Raw genomic sequence first — 19,652 nt, 5'->3', positions numbered from 1 at the left:
TAAAAATGCGGTGCTCCCATTGAAAACAATAAATACAAATTGCAAAAATACGCCAGCCACGTGAAAAAACGCTTTGGTGGACACACGGCCTAAGCGACATATAGAAGTTCCACAATTTTTGAAAACTGCTAATAGCATATAAATAGAATATAAAAATGTGTACCCATATTTCGTGTCACTTTTGACCCTGTGGCATTTAAAAGCCATTCAAGTATGCTTGGAGATATACAGTATGTGCTTTCACATTGTGATGTGGAAGGAAAAATCTTGCTAATTTATATTTTTCCCAGATACATTTCTGATGGTAAATTACCCCGATACCTCCTCGCATGTCATTTGCTTAACAGCTCCATTCACTCCCATTGTTAAGGAAAACTCTCTCAAGACCAGCATGCCACAGGCCCAACTGTACTCTGTTCTGTAATTTGCGACTTTATTATTTCGAGTCCCATCAGTTGTGCTTTATCTGCGTTTTTATGGCTCCTGCTTTGGGATGTCTCTGCTCAGATTCATAGCTGAGTGATTCAGTCCCTCTTGAATCATTCTGCATGAGCAAACTCAATTACAGCAGTATGAATCATGGCTACATTCAGAAATACTCTCCCCTGGCTCTCACCAATGATTGCTCTCTGGCATTATTGCACTTCAGCAGGTCATTAACACCACTGTTTATCAGGAGATTATCTGCCGCTGATTTGACTCTAATTGTGGATATAAATCAATTGATAATTTGTGTAAGGAAAACTGCAGATGTTTGTCTTACCAGGGTTTTTCTTGAACAGAATCTTTCATGGATTATCTATACACAGTGCTGGGTAGTAATTGATTACATGTAATCTGGATTAAGTCATCATATTCCAAAAATATAAAATTAGATTATATTACATTTTAAAATACTTAAGTAATCTGATTTCTCAACGGGCCTGAAAATTACAACCCGACCCGACCCGGCCCGTGGCTTTTAAAGCCCGGACCCGATGTAACCCGACACACCATCATGAATTATCTGCCTGAACCCGGCCCACGGCCCGACGATAATTTTTTTTTTCCTCTCATACACGTATTATCATGACCAGCAGACGGGAATTTAAATCAACCTTTAATGTTCATGCCTTTTAACAATACAAACAACTTTCCAGACCTCTGATTTTCCCACTCCTGTAGTAGCGACGGTGAATTCACCCTGCGGCAAGTTTACTTTTCACCAACTCCATCTTCTTCTCCAGGCTAAAGGCATGCATGCAGCGGCGTCAGGTCTGCCCCCGCCCCTCTCCATGATGCACGTTGCACGCAGCAGCCAGACTTTCTTTATGGTGAAGAGCAGCGATGATTAATAAATGTTTTTTTTTTTTTTTTCACTGAGCGGAAAAGATTAAGCCCGAGGTCCGACCCGACCCGAGTCATTTGCTTATATTTTCGACCCGAACCCGGCCCGAATCCGTGGGTCCCGTCCGGTTTGTCGGTCCGACCCGTTGAGAACTCTAATCTGACTACAGTTAATTTTCTATTCTATTACATGTTATTGTCACAGTGGCAGTAAATTATTCATAATTCATTGATTCTACTTCTTTTTTGTCTCGTAAATTTTCCTTTCTATAAAAGTCTACTGCTAGTATACTACTTATATATGTTCAGAGGGTCTTCCAGGTTTGTGGAATTGCAAACACAGACCAGCCACTAGTCATGAGCCTATCACTGAAAACTGAGATTTCTCTGCAAACTGATTTTCTCAGCATTTAAACACTGCATATCTAATCAGCTCCTTACAAACACATTCATTATTATTTGTATTATCACTCAATGAGTCATTGACCATGTATTACTGTCTTTAGAAGGCTTTTGTCTTTCAAACACATTCAAATGTACAAATTCATGTCATTTCATATTTACATGCAATGCAGTGATTTCACAACTTTTTTTGTCAGCTGAACCTTTATTCTATGACTTAATATATTTTCTTGAACTACCCCCTGAGATTTTAAATTAATACGTTAGGTCAATAATAAAATTAAGTCAATAATAATAATAAATAATAATAAAATGAAGTTCACGGTCGTTAATGGTAACATGACATCAGTGTTGGGGAAAGTTACTTTTAAAAGTAATGCATTACAATATTGCGTTACTCCCCCCAAAAAGTAACTAATTGCATTACTTAGTTACTTTTTATGAAAAGTAATGTGTTATGTTACTTTTACGTTACTTTTTCTTCTCACCTGGGCTGGGCTTGCTTGTTTGTTTTTTTTAATAACAAGACCAACAAAAAAGTTATATTTTTGGCAAATGTTAAGGCCCTTTCACACCAAAAGTGAACTGAATAAGCCTCAGGCTGAAGGAAATGTATATTTACGCTTGTACAGTAAAGGGTGCCGCTCAAACTAACCTTTCAGCTGCGCTGCTGTTCTGGATTAAAGAACAATAATATACAGGAGAAGGAAGTTCAACACTCTTATTTCTAAATCTTATAAAGTAATTTTTGCTTATTAGTATGGTTGCATTAGATCATTGAAGGTCAGCAGCAAAGACATTAATAAAGTGAGATAAAATTCACAAAGTATATTTGTGTAATTTAATAGTTAATTATAAAAGTTGAGTAAAATTCTCAGATTGCATTTTACTGTTTTTATTTATTTTGAGCAGTGAGATGAGTAAGTTCACATTTACTCTAGAACTACAATAACCATCATGTTTACACAGCGCACACACCACCACCTCACTTTGTTTCTCTCAACACGGGGACAGGAGAGCTGTCAGTCAATAAATGTGAAAAAGTAACTAGCGTTACTTATTTGGAAAAGTAACTTAGATATTTTATTTCAAATTAAAAAAGTAATGCATTACTTTACTAGTTACTTGAAAAAGTAATCTGATTACGTAACTCAAGTAACTTGTAATGAGTTACCCCCAACACTGCATGACATGCAGCAAAAAACTTTTTTTGTACGTTTTTATTGATTTTATTTTTAAATTATTCATTTGAATTTTTAGGATTTAATTACTTCATAGCTTTTCATTAACCCCACAAACCCCTGCATTTCCATCATGAACCCCGGTCTTGGAAACCCTGACGTAATGTAATATTTAATACACTTCATGTTGTTGATAGCAAAAAATGTAATATATTTTCTTTCTCTTTTATTTTTATATCAATATGGTACAGGATTATCCTATTCAAATTGATGTGATAAATGAGTTAAATTAGTTACAATAACAGTATTTCTTATTACATTTTTAGTAATAATAATAATAGTAATATTTTTATAATATTAAAAATATAATATATTTTCTTTCTCTTTTATTTTTATATCAATATGGTACAGGATTATCCTATTCAAATTGATGTGATAAATGAGTTAAATTAGTTACAATAACAGTATTTCTTATTACATTTTTAGTAATAATAATAATAGTAATATTTTTATAATATTAAAAATATAATATAAAGTTATTTAAAATATATAAAGCATAATAATATACAATTATTATTATTATTATTATTATTATTAAATACTCAATTTTATTTTTGAGTGAAATATTAATAGCAATATATATATTTTTTTGTAATTATTATTATTTTATCCATACTTTTAATTCACAATTTTATAAGAAGAATCACAATTAGATTTCCCCCAAATCGTTCTGCCCTACTACTGCCATCAAACCTTTGAACCCACTCAAAATACCTTAGTAATAGTAAATACTGGAAAAGTGACCAGACCTACTCTGACATTGTGGTGGAGAGTTTTGAAAGTCAAGTCAAGCACCACTCATTATTGCTAATCTAGTATTGCCATTCTGTTCCCATCCTTCTTGCTTCCCCACAAGACCCTTACAATCCGACCTCATCCTACTAACGTCTTTCATCACACTGTGTCCTTGACTTCAGTCTTTGATGTTGTTTTTGATGAGGATTCTAACCTTTTTTCCTCACAGGAAGAGGATTTCATTCCAGCTAACACCGCAGATGAGACCCAGCAGCTAAACGTCACCACGGGGAGCACTTTTGAGAGGACCATCACTGTGGTCAAGGGCAGCTCCAGTCTAGGTATGAGAATGGGAATGAGTAGTCCCTTGTGAAATAGAAGTACACCAGCATTTTTTTTTTTAAAGAGTACTTATTACAGATTTCAAATTTACTTTCAAGATTTGAAGTACACTAAAAGTTCACACTCAATAGTGTAAAAGTAAAATTAAGCGCACTTCTTTTTCACAAGGGCTGTTATGTTGTGTAAATGAATGTAAATGAATATGTCCCCAGTTTCAGAAGCACCCTCTTTTGAAATGGCAAACAACACAGTTACAGTTATTAGCTGTTAGCTTATTAGTAAAGCTCCACTGTACACTGCAAATAGTGTAGCAATGAACAAAGCACCACTCACACAGAGGTCACTTCCAAACCAAGTTGCTTTCTAATTGGTCAACACAGTGATTTTGTGCGTCAATATTCAACAAACTTGAACCTAATGCAAAATGTGCATGGAGAATTTTTTTGGGACATCATGCGAAATTCAAGAAAGCATGGATTTTTTTGAGATGCCTACAATTTACCCGCAAAATTTTGCTGTGCAAAGGTCAAATACAAGCTGAAAATAGGAAGTTTTCTCCAGCCACTGATCTACAGTGATTTTGGCTGTGGGATCGTACACTAGCAGTTAGGGACAGCTTTATCCCAGAGCAGCAATCTGAAGCAGTCTGCTTTGCCAAAATACACTATTAGGTTATTAAATTTTAATCTCTCGCATTCATTTGGAACTGGACTTGTTTTTTAATGTCACAGGTGTTAATGCTCTCTATTTCTTGATCTAGGAAGATTTTAAATTAAAGTACATTTACATTCCTGGCAGAGGATTTTTTACCATGCTGACTTAACACCCACTACTAAGTGTTGCTCAAATGAGACCAAGATAGCCATGCAATACCCTCATAAGCAGAAAATTTAAGCACACAAATATCAGGCAAAATGGTTCATTTTAAATACACAACTACAATGCCACATCTGTAGGCAGCTCAATGGGTTTTGGAGCAGAGCATCTATGTGTAAGGGGTTCATAATTCCCACTAAAATATCTGCCTTTGCATTGCAAAGTGATACTTTTATTATTATTATAATTATTTATTTTATTTTTAATTATTTTTAAATAAGTTTTCTTTGTGTTTCATCATTGTCTGCCTTCGTCACTCATTTCTTGTCACGGACACTAATTATGTTCAGCTGTTCACTCATTATCATCATCATTATCACTTGTATGTTTGGTTCTGTTTCAGTTCAGTGTTTGGTGTCATCAGTTAATGGATGTGTTGTGTGTTACTCTGTTCTTGTGGATTTACCTGTGGATTTATTAAATATTGCCTTTTTGCATATATCTTTATCTTCATGTGTGTTTATACAACCACCCACGTGACAATAATACTATACTTACTACTATTAGTATTATAGTAGTAGTAACTACAGGGTGGGCCATTTATATGGATACACCGTAATAACATGGGAATGGTTGGTGATATTAAAGTCCTGTTTGTGGCACATTAGTATATGTGAGGGGGCAAACTCCTCAAGATGGGTGGTGACCATGGTGGCCATTTAGAAGTCGGCCATCTTGGATACAACTTTTGTTTTTTTCAATAGGAAGAGGGCCATGTGACACATCAAACTTATTGGTAATGTCACAAGAAAAACAATGGTGTGCTTGGTTTCAATGTAACTTTATTCGTTCATGAGTTATTTACAAGTTTCTGACCACTTATAAAATGTGTTCAATGTGCTGCCCATTGTGTTGGATTGTCAATGCAACCCTGTTCTCCCACTCTTCACACACTGAATGGCCCCCAAGGTCTCCCGATCTGACCCCCTTAGACTTTTATCTTTGGGGTCATCTGAAGGCAATTGTCTATGGTGTGAAGATACGAGATGTGCAGCACCTGAAACTACGGATACTGGATGCCTGTGCTGGCATTTCTCCTGCGGTGTTGCTATCAGTGTGTGAAGAGTGGGAGAACAGGGTTGCATTGACAATCCAACACAATGGGCAGCACATTGAACACATTTTATAAGTGGTCAGAAACTTGTAAATAACTCATGAACAAATAAAGTTACATTGAAACCAAGCACACCATTGTTTTTCTTGTGACATTACCAATAAGTTTGATGTGTCACATGGCCCTCTTCCTATTGAAAAAACAAAAGTTGTATCCAAGATGGCCGACTTCTAAATGGCCACCATGGTCACCACCCATCTTGAGGAGTTTGCCCCCTCACATACACTAATGTGCCACAAACAGGACTTTAATATCACCAACCATTCCCATGTTATTACGGTGTATCCATATAAATGGCCCACCCTGTATAATACTAAAATTCAAATAGGGCATGTGACCTATTTATTTAATCCATTTTATGGATTAAAAGAGAGCAAATTTTATACTCGCGTGTGTTTCAGGAATGACCGTGTGTGCGCTGAAGGATGGAGCAGGAATGCTGATCCGCAGCATCATTCATGGTGGCTCCATCAGCCGGGATGGACGACTCGGGGTCGGAGATCTTATTCTGGCCGTCAACGGAGAACTGACAGGAAATCTGACCAACGCGCAGGCGCGAGCCATGCTGCGCAGACACTCTCTGATCGGACCAGACATGGGGTGAGATGTTCAAACAAACCCTGATTCAGGCATTCGAGTTTAGCTTCTGTTCAACTTCTCAGGTAGAAATCAACCTCTCTCTATTTTTGTTTCTTGACACATGGCTAATTACATTCCCTTTAGAAAGGGTTTGTGTTTTATTGTTTTACATCATCGAAACAGAGGAGTTCATTTGTCTTTTTTAAAAAAAAAAAAAGAAAAAACATTCTGGTGCTAATGCTATTAATTCTTTAATTAAAAGAATCTCATGAATTATAACATATACTAATTAATCATTTAAAAAATCACATTTATCAATATTTGCTTTGCTTTAAAAGGCAGTATATTGTTTATTTCCATATCACTGAACATACACTACTGCTCAAAAATTTGAGATGTGTAAAATTGTACTCGAATAAATTACTGATTGAAAAAATTTATCAAAAGTGACAGTAAAGACATTTATAATGTTACAAATGATTTATATTTCAAATAAATGCAGCACTTTTAAACTTTTTTTCAACATTGATAGTAATAAGAAATGTTTGAACAGTAGTGTAAAGGCCTGTTCCCACCAAGAACGATAACTATAAAGATAACGATAAAGATATAGTTAAAAAAATTGTTCACAATATTAAAGAATAGCAGAGTTCACACCAGTGCTATAACGATAACGGCACAGAGAAACAATATTGTTGGAATCACTTTCAGAACGATTTTATCCAGCTGATGAACGGCCAATCAGAATCCATCCTGCTGTAATGACCTTGTGCATTTAAAGAAGCAGACAAGCACACGCTTATAATAAACAGAACGATATCGTCCGCTGGTGTGGACGCTAATATAATTATCTTTATAGTTATTGTTCTTGGTGTGAACAGGCCTTGAGTCTATCAGGTCTAGTCTGTTACACACACGATTAAGAATGACAGAGGGACGACAGAATAAACTTCAGCGTCACAGGAGAACTTGCCACACATGCAGACAGGCATAATTGGATGTTACTGCGCATCTTGCTGTTCTTTCTGTGTCTGGAAACACATTTTGGGACGGCATGTCAGCTGTGTTGCATTCTGATGGTACTTCAATTTTGAATTGCATGGAAAAATTTGTTAAAATGAAGTTTATGAATGGTCAGGGGTTATGGTTGATTGCTTTTTATGAGTACTGCAAATTTAATAGAGCCATTAACTTCACCAGAACTCCAGAATTTACAAATACAATAAAAGGTTAAACAAACATTCATAAAACATTACTCATAAACCAGCACAGGCTTATCAGTGCCCAATGGTGATCAAGAACCCTTGTGAAAAAGAAGTACACTTTAGCATAATTTGAAAGAATATACTTGAAAACTGAATTGTATGTTTTCAAACACTTAATTGAACATTAATTTAAATTATAGGAAAATGAATTATAAATAAATGTATATTAAAAGTCCTTTTTATGTAAGTGCTTAAGTAATATCATAATTCTGTTATTTTTTGAAAATGTGTAATATTGGTAAAGTATACTACTGTATGTACTGACAAGCATTTATGGTACACTAAAATACATCTTACTTTAATTTCTATAAAAATGTCATGTTTAATATATGTTTATTATTATAATAGAATTGATTGTAATTACATATTTGTAATGATGAAACTGCAATTTATTACATTTATAATATATTAACTTTAAATGTGATATCGACACAATACAATTAAAATTCTAAGCAAGTACTTTAGCATGTTAGTCAACACATCAAAATAAGTGTACTACTTTAAAGCACGACAAAGGATTATTAAAACATAATGATTTGAAATACTTTAAACTAATGTTTTTTTTTTATTTGACATTATTACAGTGCACTTTTTAAAAGTGTACTTAAGTGTGTTAAGAAACAGTCATGAGAGTGTACACTCTTTAAGTACACTTAAGTGGCCTTTTATTTAATTCATTTTATCTACAATAGCAGTTTTTTAAAAACATACTTTTTAGATATGAAGTACACTAAAAATGCTCACTAAAATACACTTAAGTGCATTTCTTTTTTACGAGGGAACCCGTCGCAGAACTCGTTTCGCAGCAGAGAGCTTGTACTAGTTGTAGTAACTAGTACTGTAAGTTGCTTTATTTTGCATCCTGATGGCAGCCGCATCTGTGTCGGCTGCCGTCCGTAAACTGCTCTTCACGTTTCCAGTTCCACAGGTGCTGCGGGGGAAGAGCACAGTCCCATCTCTGTGTGAGTACTCCCTTCATCTGGGCTTGATTTACTCTGTCTGTCCTCACTCCCTGCTTGCATTCGTTCCGTTCTGCATTTTGGGCTGTCGCTACAGAGGTTTATCTAAAAAGCCTGATTGTTCCTCCTTCCATTCTGTTGTAATCGCACTCAATTTTAACGACTGACAACAGCATTAAAGGGATAGTTCTGTCATAATTTACTTACCTTCATGTCTTTCCAAACCTGTATGACTTTCTTCTGCTGAGTGCCAATGATCATTACTGGGTCATTTCTATTATGCAGTACCTTTATTTTAGTTTTTTTTTTAGTTTTTAAAATGTTACATTATATTATATTTAAAATCATATTATATTTAGTGTATAGATTTTTTTTTTTACTTTATATTTTTGTAAAAAGGCCTTTCACTATTATTTGATCAAATTATACGAGATAACTATGATTACTGTAAATTGTTTCACTTTGATTTGTTTCACTTCTGGTTTCACTTTTTTTAATATTTGCGTATTTGCCATTATGAAATGACACCGAAGAGAAGACGACCCAATTCATCTACTTTAATGGACATGATGGAAATAAAAATGTTAAAATAATAATCTTATCATCAAGTACACAAATTCAAAGTCTTCCTGCTTACAATTTATTAAGGATCAATAAAATAATAATCACTTTTGTAATCATTGAAATATTATACTTTTTTGTACAAAAAAAACTTTTTATTCAGCAAGAATGCATTTGACATGCATTAAATGATGCATACACATTAAAAAGTGACAGTAAAAGCATTTATAATGTTACATTTATGTTCTATTACAAATAAATGCTGTTTTTTAGATTTCTATTCATCAAGGAATCCTGAAATAATGTAACAAGGTTTCCACGAAAATATGAAACAACTATTTTCAACATTGATAATAAAATGGAACGTTTCTTAAGCAGCAAATCAGCATATTAGAATGATTTCTGAAGGATCATGTGACACTGAACACAATTAAAGCAAATTTCCAAAAACTTGTTTTCTTCAAAACATTTTAACTAGAAAAATGAAATGATGAAGAAACACCTGAAAATATTTCTTAATACATTGCCAGTTAGTTCAGCACCTGTGAACATGGCCATATGGCAACATTTATTCACACCAAAGTAGCAAAATGATTTACAGTTCACCACGTTAACTTAAAGCTGAAGTGTGTAAGGTCTAAACCACTAGCATCACTAAACAGAAGTTCAAAAATAGTGATTGCCATCACAGTGGTTACACTTTTCGAGGAAGTCAACCTTTAAAGAAAGTTCATGGCTTTCTTATAGTTTTATCTTCACATTAAGCTGGGCTTGGAGAATAATTCATTTTTTACTGAAATTTTGATACAGACATAATTGTACTGTATAATGGATTTGACCCTACTAATGTTAACTCTTTCCGTGGCTTTCTGTGTTTTCACCGTCATATGGTAGGGGGCGCTATCACGCATCTTCTGAAAAAGTAAAGAATCTCCGGATCAAAACAGAGACAAAAAAAGGAGCAGAAACAAACGATTAAAGCATTGCTTATGCACTTTGTAATCTTTTTTTTTTTAAACACGATTTTCTCAAAATATTTTTTTGTTCAAAATGTTGCTTTTTTTAAAGAAACTTACCCACATTCAAGTGTTGATAAAAAAGAATGCATGAAACTAGAATAATAAAAAAAATTCTTTCCTTCTTTTAGTATATTGCATGTTCAGATATTCATACAACAAAATATTCTGGGGGCCATGACATTTTTGTGAAAATTATCAGAAACACTTCTGGTGGCTGGCAACTTAAAAGAAATTCTGATGGGGAAAGAGTTAAACACTCACATTTTAGTCAAACTCAAGAATGCTACATCTGTAACAAGCAGTGTTAGAGCAGGTCGTAGTTTCCTTGGTAACATGCATACTTGTTCACAAGAGGCTATTTTTCCATCGTTAACATTCCAGGCCGTCATTTCTTCCTAACATCATGTGTATTGTGTTGTTCATCTTTGACTAACATCTCTCTCTCTCTCATGGTAATGATTTGATTTCCAGCCATCGATTCTCATTCATTAATGAAGCATTTCAATGAACGTGGAGATAATGAATATTTGATTCACATCGATGTGCCATGGTTCCTAATGTCTTGATCTCTCTGCCTGCATGCATGAATTGTTCAAAACAAGGTTTGATTTACCTACATTAGATCTGTCATCTTCACTTACAATGGACTGATGAAGCAAATAAACCATTTCTGCTTTTACTCCTGATCAGAAAAACACACACACAAACACCACAAAATTATAAGCTTGCTGTTGATTCTGATTTTATTTGGTTTTAATTTTTGGACGTAATGCAAAAGTAAATAAACGTCTTGCTGTGGCACATTCATTTAACAAATAAAACACTGGCTGTTGTTGACAGTCACAAAAAAAGAAATGAATGCTTTTATTCAGCAAGGATGCATTAAATTGATCAAAAAAGACATTTATAATGTCACAAAATTTCTATTTCAAATAAATAAATTACACAGTTCTACAGTGAACTTATGAAGGAAATATATATAATTATCTAAAGCTAAATTATCAGTCTTGCTGTTGAGACTTGGATAATGCAAAAGAAAAATTAGAAAATTGTTTTGCTGTTACACATTCATTTACTAACCAATAAACCAGTGGCTGTTGTTGACAATCACATTGCTAGATTTCATTATGATTTCACATTGGGCAGAGATAGGCAGAAAACATTGCACATTACCCATAATTATGATAAACCAAAAGGCAATAAATGCAATTTAGTCTCAATTGAAAGCATTTGTTGCATAATGCTGTTGATTGAGCTCAGGGCATTTCTTTAAAGTTTTATTCCAGTAGTATTGATGACAGGTCTGATGAGTGAAATATTAGCACTACCTTATGAGCCATGTGATTGTGTGTGCAGAATCACGTATGTACCTGCAGAATATTTAGAGGAATACAGGGCGAGCCAGCAGCTCCAGAGTGATGATCTCGCTGATGGCAAAAACACTCAACAGTACGTATACCTGACTCACACACTGTCTCATGTCAGCTTCATTGACTCATGGTAAAATGCCGTAAAATGGACAAAAATTTAGAGTTTTGTATTTGTGTGTTTAGTCAGACAGTCTCAGATCTTCCAGAGAGAGAAGATGGAGAGGGACAGGAGAGTGAACGACAGACAGCAGCATCCAACAACTGGAATCTACCGAGGAGGTAAGTACAAATATAAAAGTTACACTAACATTGTTAGTATTCTCATTATTCTTCCTTAAAACCGTTTGGAGCAAAGTTTGATGCATTCATTACGGAGGGTCTGAACATCAGTCTGACCAATTTTAGGATCTCACTCTCAAACCCTTTAAGATCTTCACCATATTATACCACTATTTTTTAATTTTGACAAAAAATTCTGTATGTTATTGAAATGGGCCTATATATATATATATATATATATATATATATATATATATATATATTTATATGTGTGTGAGGTGGATGGATTATCTCGGAAAAGGAGAAGTCTCACAGATTTAGACAGATTTAGACAGATTTGTGAACAATATTTGAGAGAAATAGGCCTTTTGTGTACATAGAAAAAGTCTTAGATCTTTGAGTTCAGCTCATGAAAAATTTAACCAAATATTTCATCTCATCTCAATCTCAAATTTTGGCCTGATTATCTTATGACCCAGCAGGCGAAATTTATCAAAAGATTTTTCATATGCCAAATGATTTAACTGTAACACAGCAACAAAGTTGACCGTGAAAATGTTCATCAGTTGTGGGACTTTATATTGGCAAAACTTTGTCCGACTCACAAAATATTGGCTCAGTATTGGATCAAATATTGGATTTTAAAATGCCAGACTGAAGTTATTAAACATAAACTTTAAACTTAATCACTGGTTCTGTGGTTAAAGTTCTTGGCCTGCAATCAAAGAGTCAGATCCCACATGCCACTAAATTTTGTTTTTTAACAAAACTTGGAAAATATGCAGAGAAAACACACAGAAGGTGGCTTTATAAGAGTAAGAAATGTGAAAATTGCCCTTGACTACATTGAATGAATGTGTTATAGTGCATAAACTATAAATATTGTTAAAAAGAGATCAATTATTATTTTACAATATATATGTGAAACTCATGTTCTTTTTAACTAGGCTTGTATCATCTACAGACCTTGAATTTTAATTTATCAAATTAATTGTACAACTAATCAGTGAGGGCAACTGTAGAAAGTCATGTAAATGTATTGTTTAGAATGTTTGGAAAATTGCCATTACTTCTTGTTAATTGAATGTTATGTGTGTGTTTGTTCAGAGTGGAGTTGCACAGGGAAGCCGGGAAATCTCTGGGCATCAGTATTGTTGGTGGTCGGGGCATGGGCAGTCGCCTTAGCAACGGGGAAGTGATGCGGGGTATCTTTATTAAACACATCTTGGAGGACAGTCCAGCAGGACACAACGGCACACTAAAGACAGGAGACAGGATTGTAGAGGTACACATACACACGTTTATTTTTCTAAATGGGGAAATTGTTCATAATAATAATGTTTTTATTTACTGCTAGTTATAAATACTGTTATTTAACCCTAACCTTCAGAAAACTTTCTGCTTTTTTATAATAAAAAAAAAAAAATACTTCTAAAAAAAAACCTGATACTTCGAGAAAAGGCCAATGAGAATTGCTGAGTGGAATTTGCATGCGTCACTCCCCCGGATATACGGGTATAAAAGGAGATGGCGTGCATTCCACTCATTCAGATTTGTTCTTTGGAGCAGAGTGGTTGTGTTTATCACATGCACTCATTCCATTCACCTCTGCCAAGAAGGAAGCTGTTGAAGCTGGTGTTGATGGCGCATTCAGTGGTCTCTCTCATCTCTACACACGGATAAGTGCTGAGAGCTTCCCTGTGCTTCATTGAAAGTGCAGTTTCCTCTAAAAGAGCAAGCACAGACGGAGAGTCTCTTTTCAAAGATGCCTTTCCAACTGGTTGTTTTTGGATGTGGTCAATATCTGTTGTCCTCGGCTGGCCACAATCTCTGCCTCGTGTTCGGGTCATACCCATGCTGAGAAAGCGTTTGTGGATGGTTCATGTCCTCATTGTGAGAACATGACCATGGCAATGCTGCAGTCGTGACTCTTTTCTAGTCAAGAGAAGGAGTAACTTCAGCCACTCCCCTATCCTGGTCCTCCTACAATGCACAAGGGCAATATGAGGGCAACAATGTGAGTGTTTTCACCAGGTCAATCCCCATGGACCTCCCAGGGGAGTTCACAGATAAGTTAGGCGGCTCGTTAGCCTGGTTAAAACCAGACCCTTCTCAGTTGAAACTGAGTGAAGGGTCTGGGGAAGCTATGTAGACGAATCATTTCCAAAGGGGCGTCACCAACTGACGTAGCTCAGCTTGATTGACAGGTGATCTGACCAATCATACTTCGCCATCCGCCATTTTGTCCGACAAAGCAGTCAGGAGAGTAGATTAACATAGGAGGATTTGAACTTGAAAAACGGAGTGTACTCACCACTTTCCGTGGTTAAAACAACATTCCTTCTTATGTTTGTTCATGTTTATTTGAGGCTATAAATTAATTAGAAGGAAGAGATTATCGGTTCACAAGAACAGCTTTAACTGATGCTCTACACAGCGATCTGTCACGGCACATTAAAGAGCAACAAAACGGTATTTATTGTTTAAATTTCTTTTAAAAAATTACCAAATTTGTAAGCTGAGACTCTGTTTAATATGTTTAATATCAAACGTAACCGAAAAGTAGCCTGCTCTGTCCTGTCTGTCAGCGTGTTGTCAGTCTCCTCTCTGCTCCGCAATGTATTTTTCACTGCGTGAGAACTCCTTCAGCTTCGCTGCGCTGTCGTCATCATGTAAATCCCTCCCCAAACGTTTCTGATTGGTGCCGCGATTTCAGCGGCACAGTAATGAGTTTGAATGGGCTCTTCTCCAGACTATCCTGAAGAGAGAATTGAAATTCGCCGGAAGTAGTCTGGGTTTTCCCAGGCTAGCGGCTCGTCTTATGGCTAGCCTAATTTCTCACACTGTTCTTTGTAGCATTAGAGGATGGGCTCACACCTTCCAATACGGAGGACTTGGCTGGACTCCCACCCTCTGGTGCAGTAGCTCAGTCTGAGTGTAATGCAGAGTTTATTGCCATGTTTGCCAGAGCTGCTACAAACATTGGGCTGGAGTGGTCTGAGTTTTCGCAGCTGGATAATTGGTATCTGGGTTCGGAGCGTGACTCTCAGTTGTGTCCCACCGCAGTGCCTTTCTTCCCGGAGGTGCACAAAGAACTCACAAAGTCATTGAAGGCACCAGGCCAAGCATCAGGCCAAGGCTTTAAGAGATCTGCCCGCAGGAAAGTCAGACTGGCCCACCAGGACAGTCAGACTCAGCTAAGCGATTCAGTTTGAAGACACTGTGGGCCACTCACATCCCAGTAGCAACAAGTGACAGTGGGAGAGTGGAGACTCCATCCCCAGGTGGTCTAGCTGATCTGGAGTCCATTCTCCAAAGCACAGGTAGACAAGTTTGGTTCTCAAGAATCCTCATACTGCCCGCTGTGATATTCCCTGACCGAGGCCCCCTTTGGCACTGACGCGCTACCACACAACTGGCCCCAGGTCCTGTGCAAATATGTGTTTCCCCCAGTGAGCCTGATTGCACAGACGTTGTGCAAATTCAGGGATGATGGAGAACAGGTCCTGCTGGTTGTGCCATATTGGCCCATCCGGACTTTGTTCTTGGAGCTTCGCTTGCGATAGCCCCTCCCTGGCGAATCCTCCTTTGGAAGGACCTTCTTTGGCACCCATGCCCAGACACTGCTCTGGAAGCTCCACATCTCGCCCCTTGATGAGACACAGAAGACTTATGTGGACGATCACAAGCGGTGATGGACACTATCACTCAGGCTAGAGCCCACTCTGTGAGGCAGGCCTATGCTTTGAAGTGGAGTCTGTTCCCTAGTTGGTGTTCTTCTTAAGGTGAAGATCCACAGATATTTGTAGTCTGGTCAGTGTTTTCCTTCCTGCAGGAGAGGGTGGAGGGACGGCTGTCCCCCTCCACCTTGAAGGTGATGTGTGATTGCCACAGTGGTATTATTCTCTCTTGGGACCACTATGTAGTCTTGCTTGGCCTACAGAGAGCTCCTTTTATGCCCCTGGAGTCAGTCGGGCTATGGCTCCTCTTTTTGAAGATGGTCCTCCTGACCACGCTCAATTCCATTCAAGAGGGTTTGGGACCTGCAGGTGTTCTCTGTCAGCGAAATGTGCCCAGAGATCAGTCTGGCATACTCTGACATGATCCTGAAATCCCGGCCGGGCTACGTGCCCAAAGTTCCCACCACCCCTTTTAGGCACCTAACGGTGAACTTGTAAGCGCTGTCTCAGGATAAGGCAGACCCAACCTTGTTGTCGCTGTGTCCGGTACGTGCTTTGCATGTTTACTTGCTTCAGACCCTCTAAGCAGCTCTTTGTCTGTTTCGAGGGACAGCAGAAAGGGGAAGGCTGTTTTCAAACAGAGTATGGCCCACTGGATTGTGGATGCCATTGCCCAAGGCGTGCTGTGCCCCTTAGGAGTGCGAGCACACTCCATGACAAGTGCATCCTCCTGGGCTCTAGTTAACGGTGCCTCGACACCAAATACCTTTGCGAGATTTTACAATCTCCGTGATGAGCCAGTTTTATCCCGTGTGTTAGGTACAAACAGGTAAGCAACGGGCAACAGGCCAAGTGTTCCATTTGCACACAGTGTTTTTCCCCTCCCTGAGGTGATAAGCTCATTTTTGTCCACTTAAGTTCCCTGGGCCGGCGAACCCTTGACGTGTTTTACCCTTGAGCACCCTGCGGCAGTCGAATTCGATGGAAGAATTCGACGCCAATCCCAGTACTCGTGATGTATGCCCTTTCAGGTCAGCCCATGTACAGCCCATGATTTCCTGGTGGTAATCCCATATTATGTATTTTCCATAGTATGGTTTCCCTGATGGTACACATTTGTCTTCCCTTTGCCAGCCACTGTGTTGTAGACCTCCTTCCGTTTCAGGTAGGATCTACTGCAGAGACTTGTGAGGTACTTCCCAGTTGACAAGTGCATGTGATGTAGTGTTCTTTTTTCAGCAGAGAGAGAAATAAATGCTTCCCCAGCAATATCTTTTGGTCTGCACAGCTTTAAGGTTTTTTTTTTAAAAAAGTAAAAAAAAAACAGTTGAAGTGACCCTCTATAAGTACTGTCCTTTCTGTCCCCTTGAGGTACAAAGGATTTACACGGCATAGATGGGGTGTTGGAAAGGTTACGAAGTTTTGAGTGTACTTGTTACCCGGCACACAGTAGCTTGCTGACATCTGCACCGCTAAAACCTTATATCACGGTTCAGCTTTTTGTGTCATTTTCCATAGGGACCCCTAGTGTCAGTACATCGACACAACATCGAAGTGACTGACATAGGAAACGTCTTGGTTACTATTGTAACCTCTGCTCCCTGATGGAGTGAACGAGATGGATCTCTCCTGCCACAACACTGAACTGCCCGCTGAATGAGTAGATGCATGGCATCTCTTTTTATACCCATATGTGTGGGGGAGTGGCGCATGCAAATTCAACTTGCCAATTCTCATTGGCCTTTTCTCAAAATATCAGAGGTGTTTGGGGCTCCCAAGTGTGACCTCTAGTGTCAGTACATCGACACGACTTCTCGTTCCCTCTATCAGGGAATGGAGTTTACAGTAATAACCAAGACGTTTCCTTTATCATCAGAGAAGCTGTCTTCACTGGAAGTGGCCATTGCACAGTTTTCTGCTCGGTACTTTTTAAAATGTAATGTGGTATAAATTATTTAGCAAAATCGATTCATGCATTTTTACTGTGGAATTGTATATACTGTCATGCAGCCCAGCCTGGTTAGGCAAACTTTTGGCGGGTTTTGGACAGAGCTCCACACCTGCTCATATAGACCAGTAATGACTCTCTCTGTGTGTGTGCGTGTGTGTGTGTGTGTGTGAGACAGGTGGGAGGAGTAGATCTGCGTGATGCCAGTCATGAGCAGGCAGTGGAGGCCATCCGTAATGCTGCAAACCCAGTGGTATTCCTAGTCCAGAGCATCATTCACAAAGACAAAGTCAGTATCACATAATTCAAGCATCTACTGATCATGGGAAATGACAAGATCCTTTTATTTGCTGCTCAACACGTGTGCGTGTTTATAACATTTATATGAGTTGCATACTAACTATGGCTGGGCAGTATAGCTTAAATCTCTATGTGTGTTGTGACAATACTAAAGTCTAGTTGATATCAATATGAGTGAAATTTCTAAACCTGATATGCCATAACACAAGCATTTATTTAGAAAGTATGTATACATTCATATCATATACATTTTACAAATTAAATTAAAACAATGACTGGTTACATTCTGTTGATAACCTCAAAATTGATTTCAGCCTGATATGTATTAATGAATGTCTGCATGCCAACAATTCAAAATGCAGTAAAAATATAGTTAGAAAAAAATCATCCACTCATCAAACACACAAAATCATCCACACATTTTTATTGAAATGCACCAATATAACAATATATACACGTTTGTGAAAAAGTACACTTTAGCATACTTAAGAAAAAATATACTTAGAAATAATATACTGCAATTAAATGAAAATGTATTGTAGTTTAAATTTATATTAAATGCAATTAGCTACACTTTAGAATGTTTTACTTTAGATAACTTTAGAATACTTTAGAACTTTTAAAGACATGTATCAACTTTAAATGTAATATTGAATAACAATTCAGTTAAATTATAATCAAGTACTTTACATGTGCTTTAGTATGTTAGTCAACACATCAAAATATAGTGTACTTTAAAGCAATGATTCAATACAAGTGCACTTTTCTTTTTCACAAGGGTAGTAATAAACAGTGATATGTACCTACATATATTAATACAAACATTTTAGTACAACAAAATTATTTAATGTTTTAAGTCAATTAATTGAAACAGTTTAGATCAATAGAAATAAATCAAGCTTACCAACTTGGACACCAGTTTGGTTACTGAAGTTTATATCAGAAAGACTATTAAAAATATGCTCTCTTAATGCTACCCACAAGAATCATGAAACTAGTTTAACGACATGCTCTTTGAGAAACCTAATGACCAAATAAGAAGCATATTAAAATCACTGCAATGTACAGTGCTGCTTAATTTGATACTGTCAGCAGAATCATTGTGAGTACATTGTGAATCTCTTCTATATCAACCAGCACAAATATTAACAAACCGCTTTCATCACCATTTAGTGCTCAGAAAGATGTACTCGACTACTTTGCATCTGTCTCTCACCCTCCTCCTCATTTATATGTCTGTCTGCTCTTGATCCTCACAACATCTGTCTGTCTCTCAGTCTGACTCTCTGTATAGTTTTGATTCACCTCCTGTCATAGAGAAATATGGGGCGACTTTAAAATGCTTCCCAATGCCAAAGTGTCAGGTAATTTCTGTTTGGCCCTCAGCTGACAGTCTTATCTCTGCTTCCAGCATTCCTTCTTTCCATTGGCATCTGCTTAGCCTTAAAATTTGCCACTAAATCAACTTAAAACACATTTACAAGGGAACACAATCAAATGTGATTAAATAAGTAATGCTCCTGTTATGTCTCTCCAAAGTTCGCTGTTAATGTCCCAAGCCATGTGCTCCTTTTTCAATAACGCCACATTTAGTTTAAATATTGGATTTTTTAATGATCTGTCTCCCAGGATTAAATGTGTTTAGGCTGATATACT

At 37.1% G+C, this 19,652-nt stretch overlaps 1 protein-coding gene across 7 annotated transcripts in view; it reads left to right on the top strand.

Moving 5' to 3' along the window:
- The window catches only part of mpdz (multiple PDZ domain crumbs cell polarity complex component), a 105,498-nt gene that overhangs the window by 60,319 nt on the left and 25,527 nt on the right, over positions 1–19,652 (top strand). For all 7 annotated transcript variants that reach the window (XM_081391782.1, XM_081391780.1, XM_081391777.1 and 4 more), the window contains 7 exons: positions 3,934–4,045; positions 6,438–6,636; positions 8,801–8,842; positions 11,776–11,868; positions 11,973–12,068; positions 13,176–13,353; positions 17,875–17,985. In XM_081391782.1, coding sequence (XP_081247908.1) covers positions 3,934–4,045; positions 6,438–6,636; positions 8,801–8,842; positions 11,776–11,868; positions 11,973–12,068; positions 13,176–13,353; positions 17,875–17,985 — 831 coding nt within the window. The remainder of the gene's footprint in view (positions 1–3,933; positions 4,046–6,437; positions 6,637–8,800; positions 8,843–11,775; positions 11,869–11,972; positions 12,069–13,175; positions 13,354–17,874; positions 17,986–19,652) is intronic.

Source organism: Scardinius erythrophthalmus (genome assembly GCF_964197995.2).
Source record: "Scardinius erythrophthalmus genome assembly, chromosome: 2".
Classification (NCBI taxonomy): domain Eukaryota; kingdom Metazoa; phylum Chordata; class Actinopteri; order Cypriniformes; family Leuciscidae; genus Scardinius; species Scardinius erythrophthalmus.
Note: the sequence above shows the minus strand (reverse complement) of the source record. Positions and strands in the feature narration are given on the sequence as shown.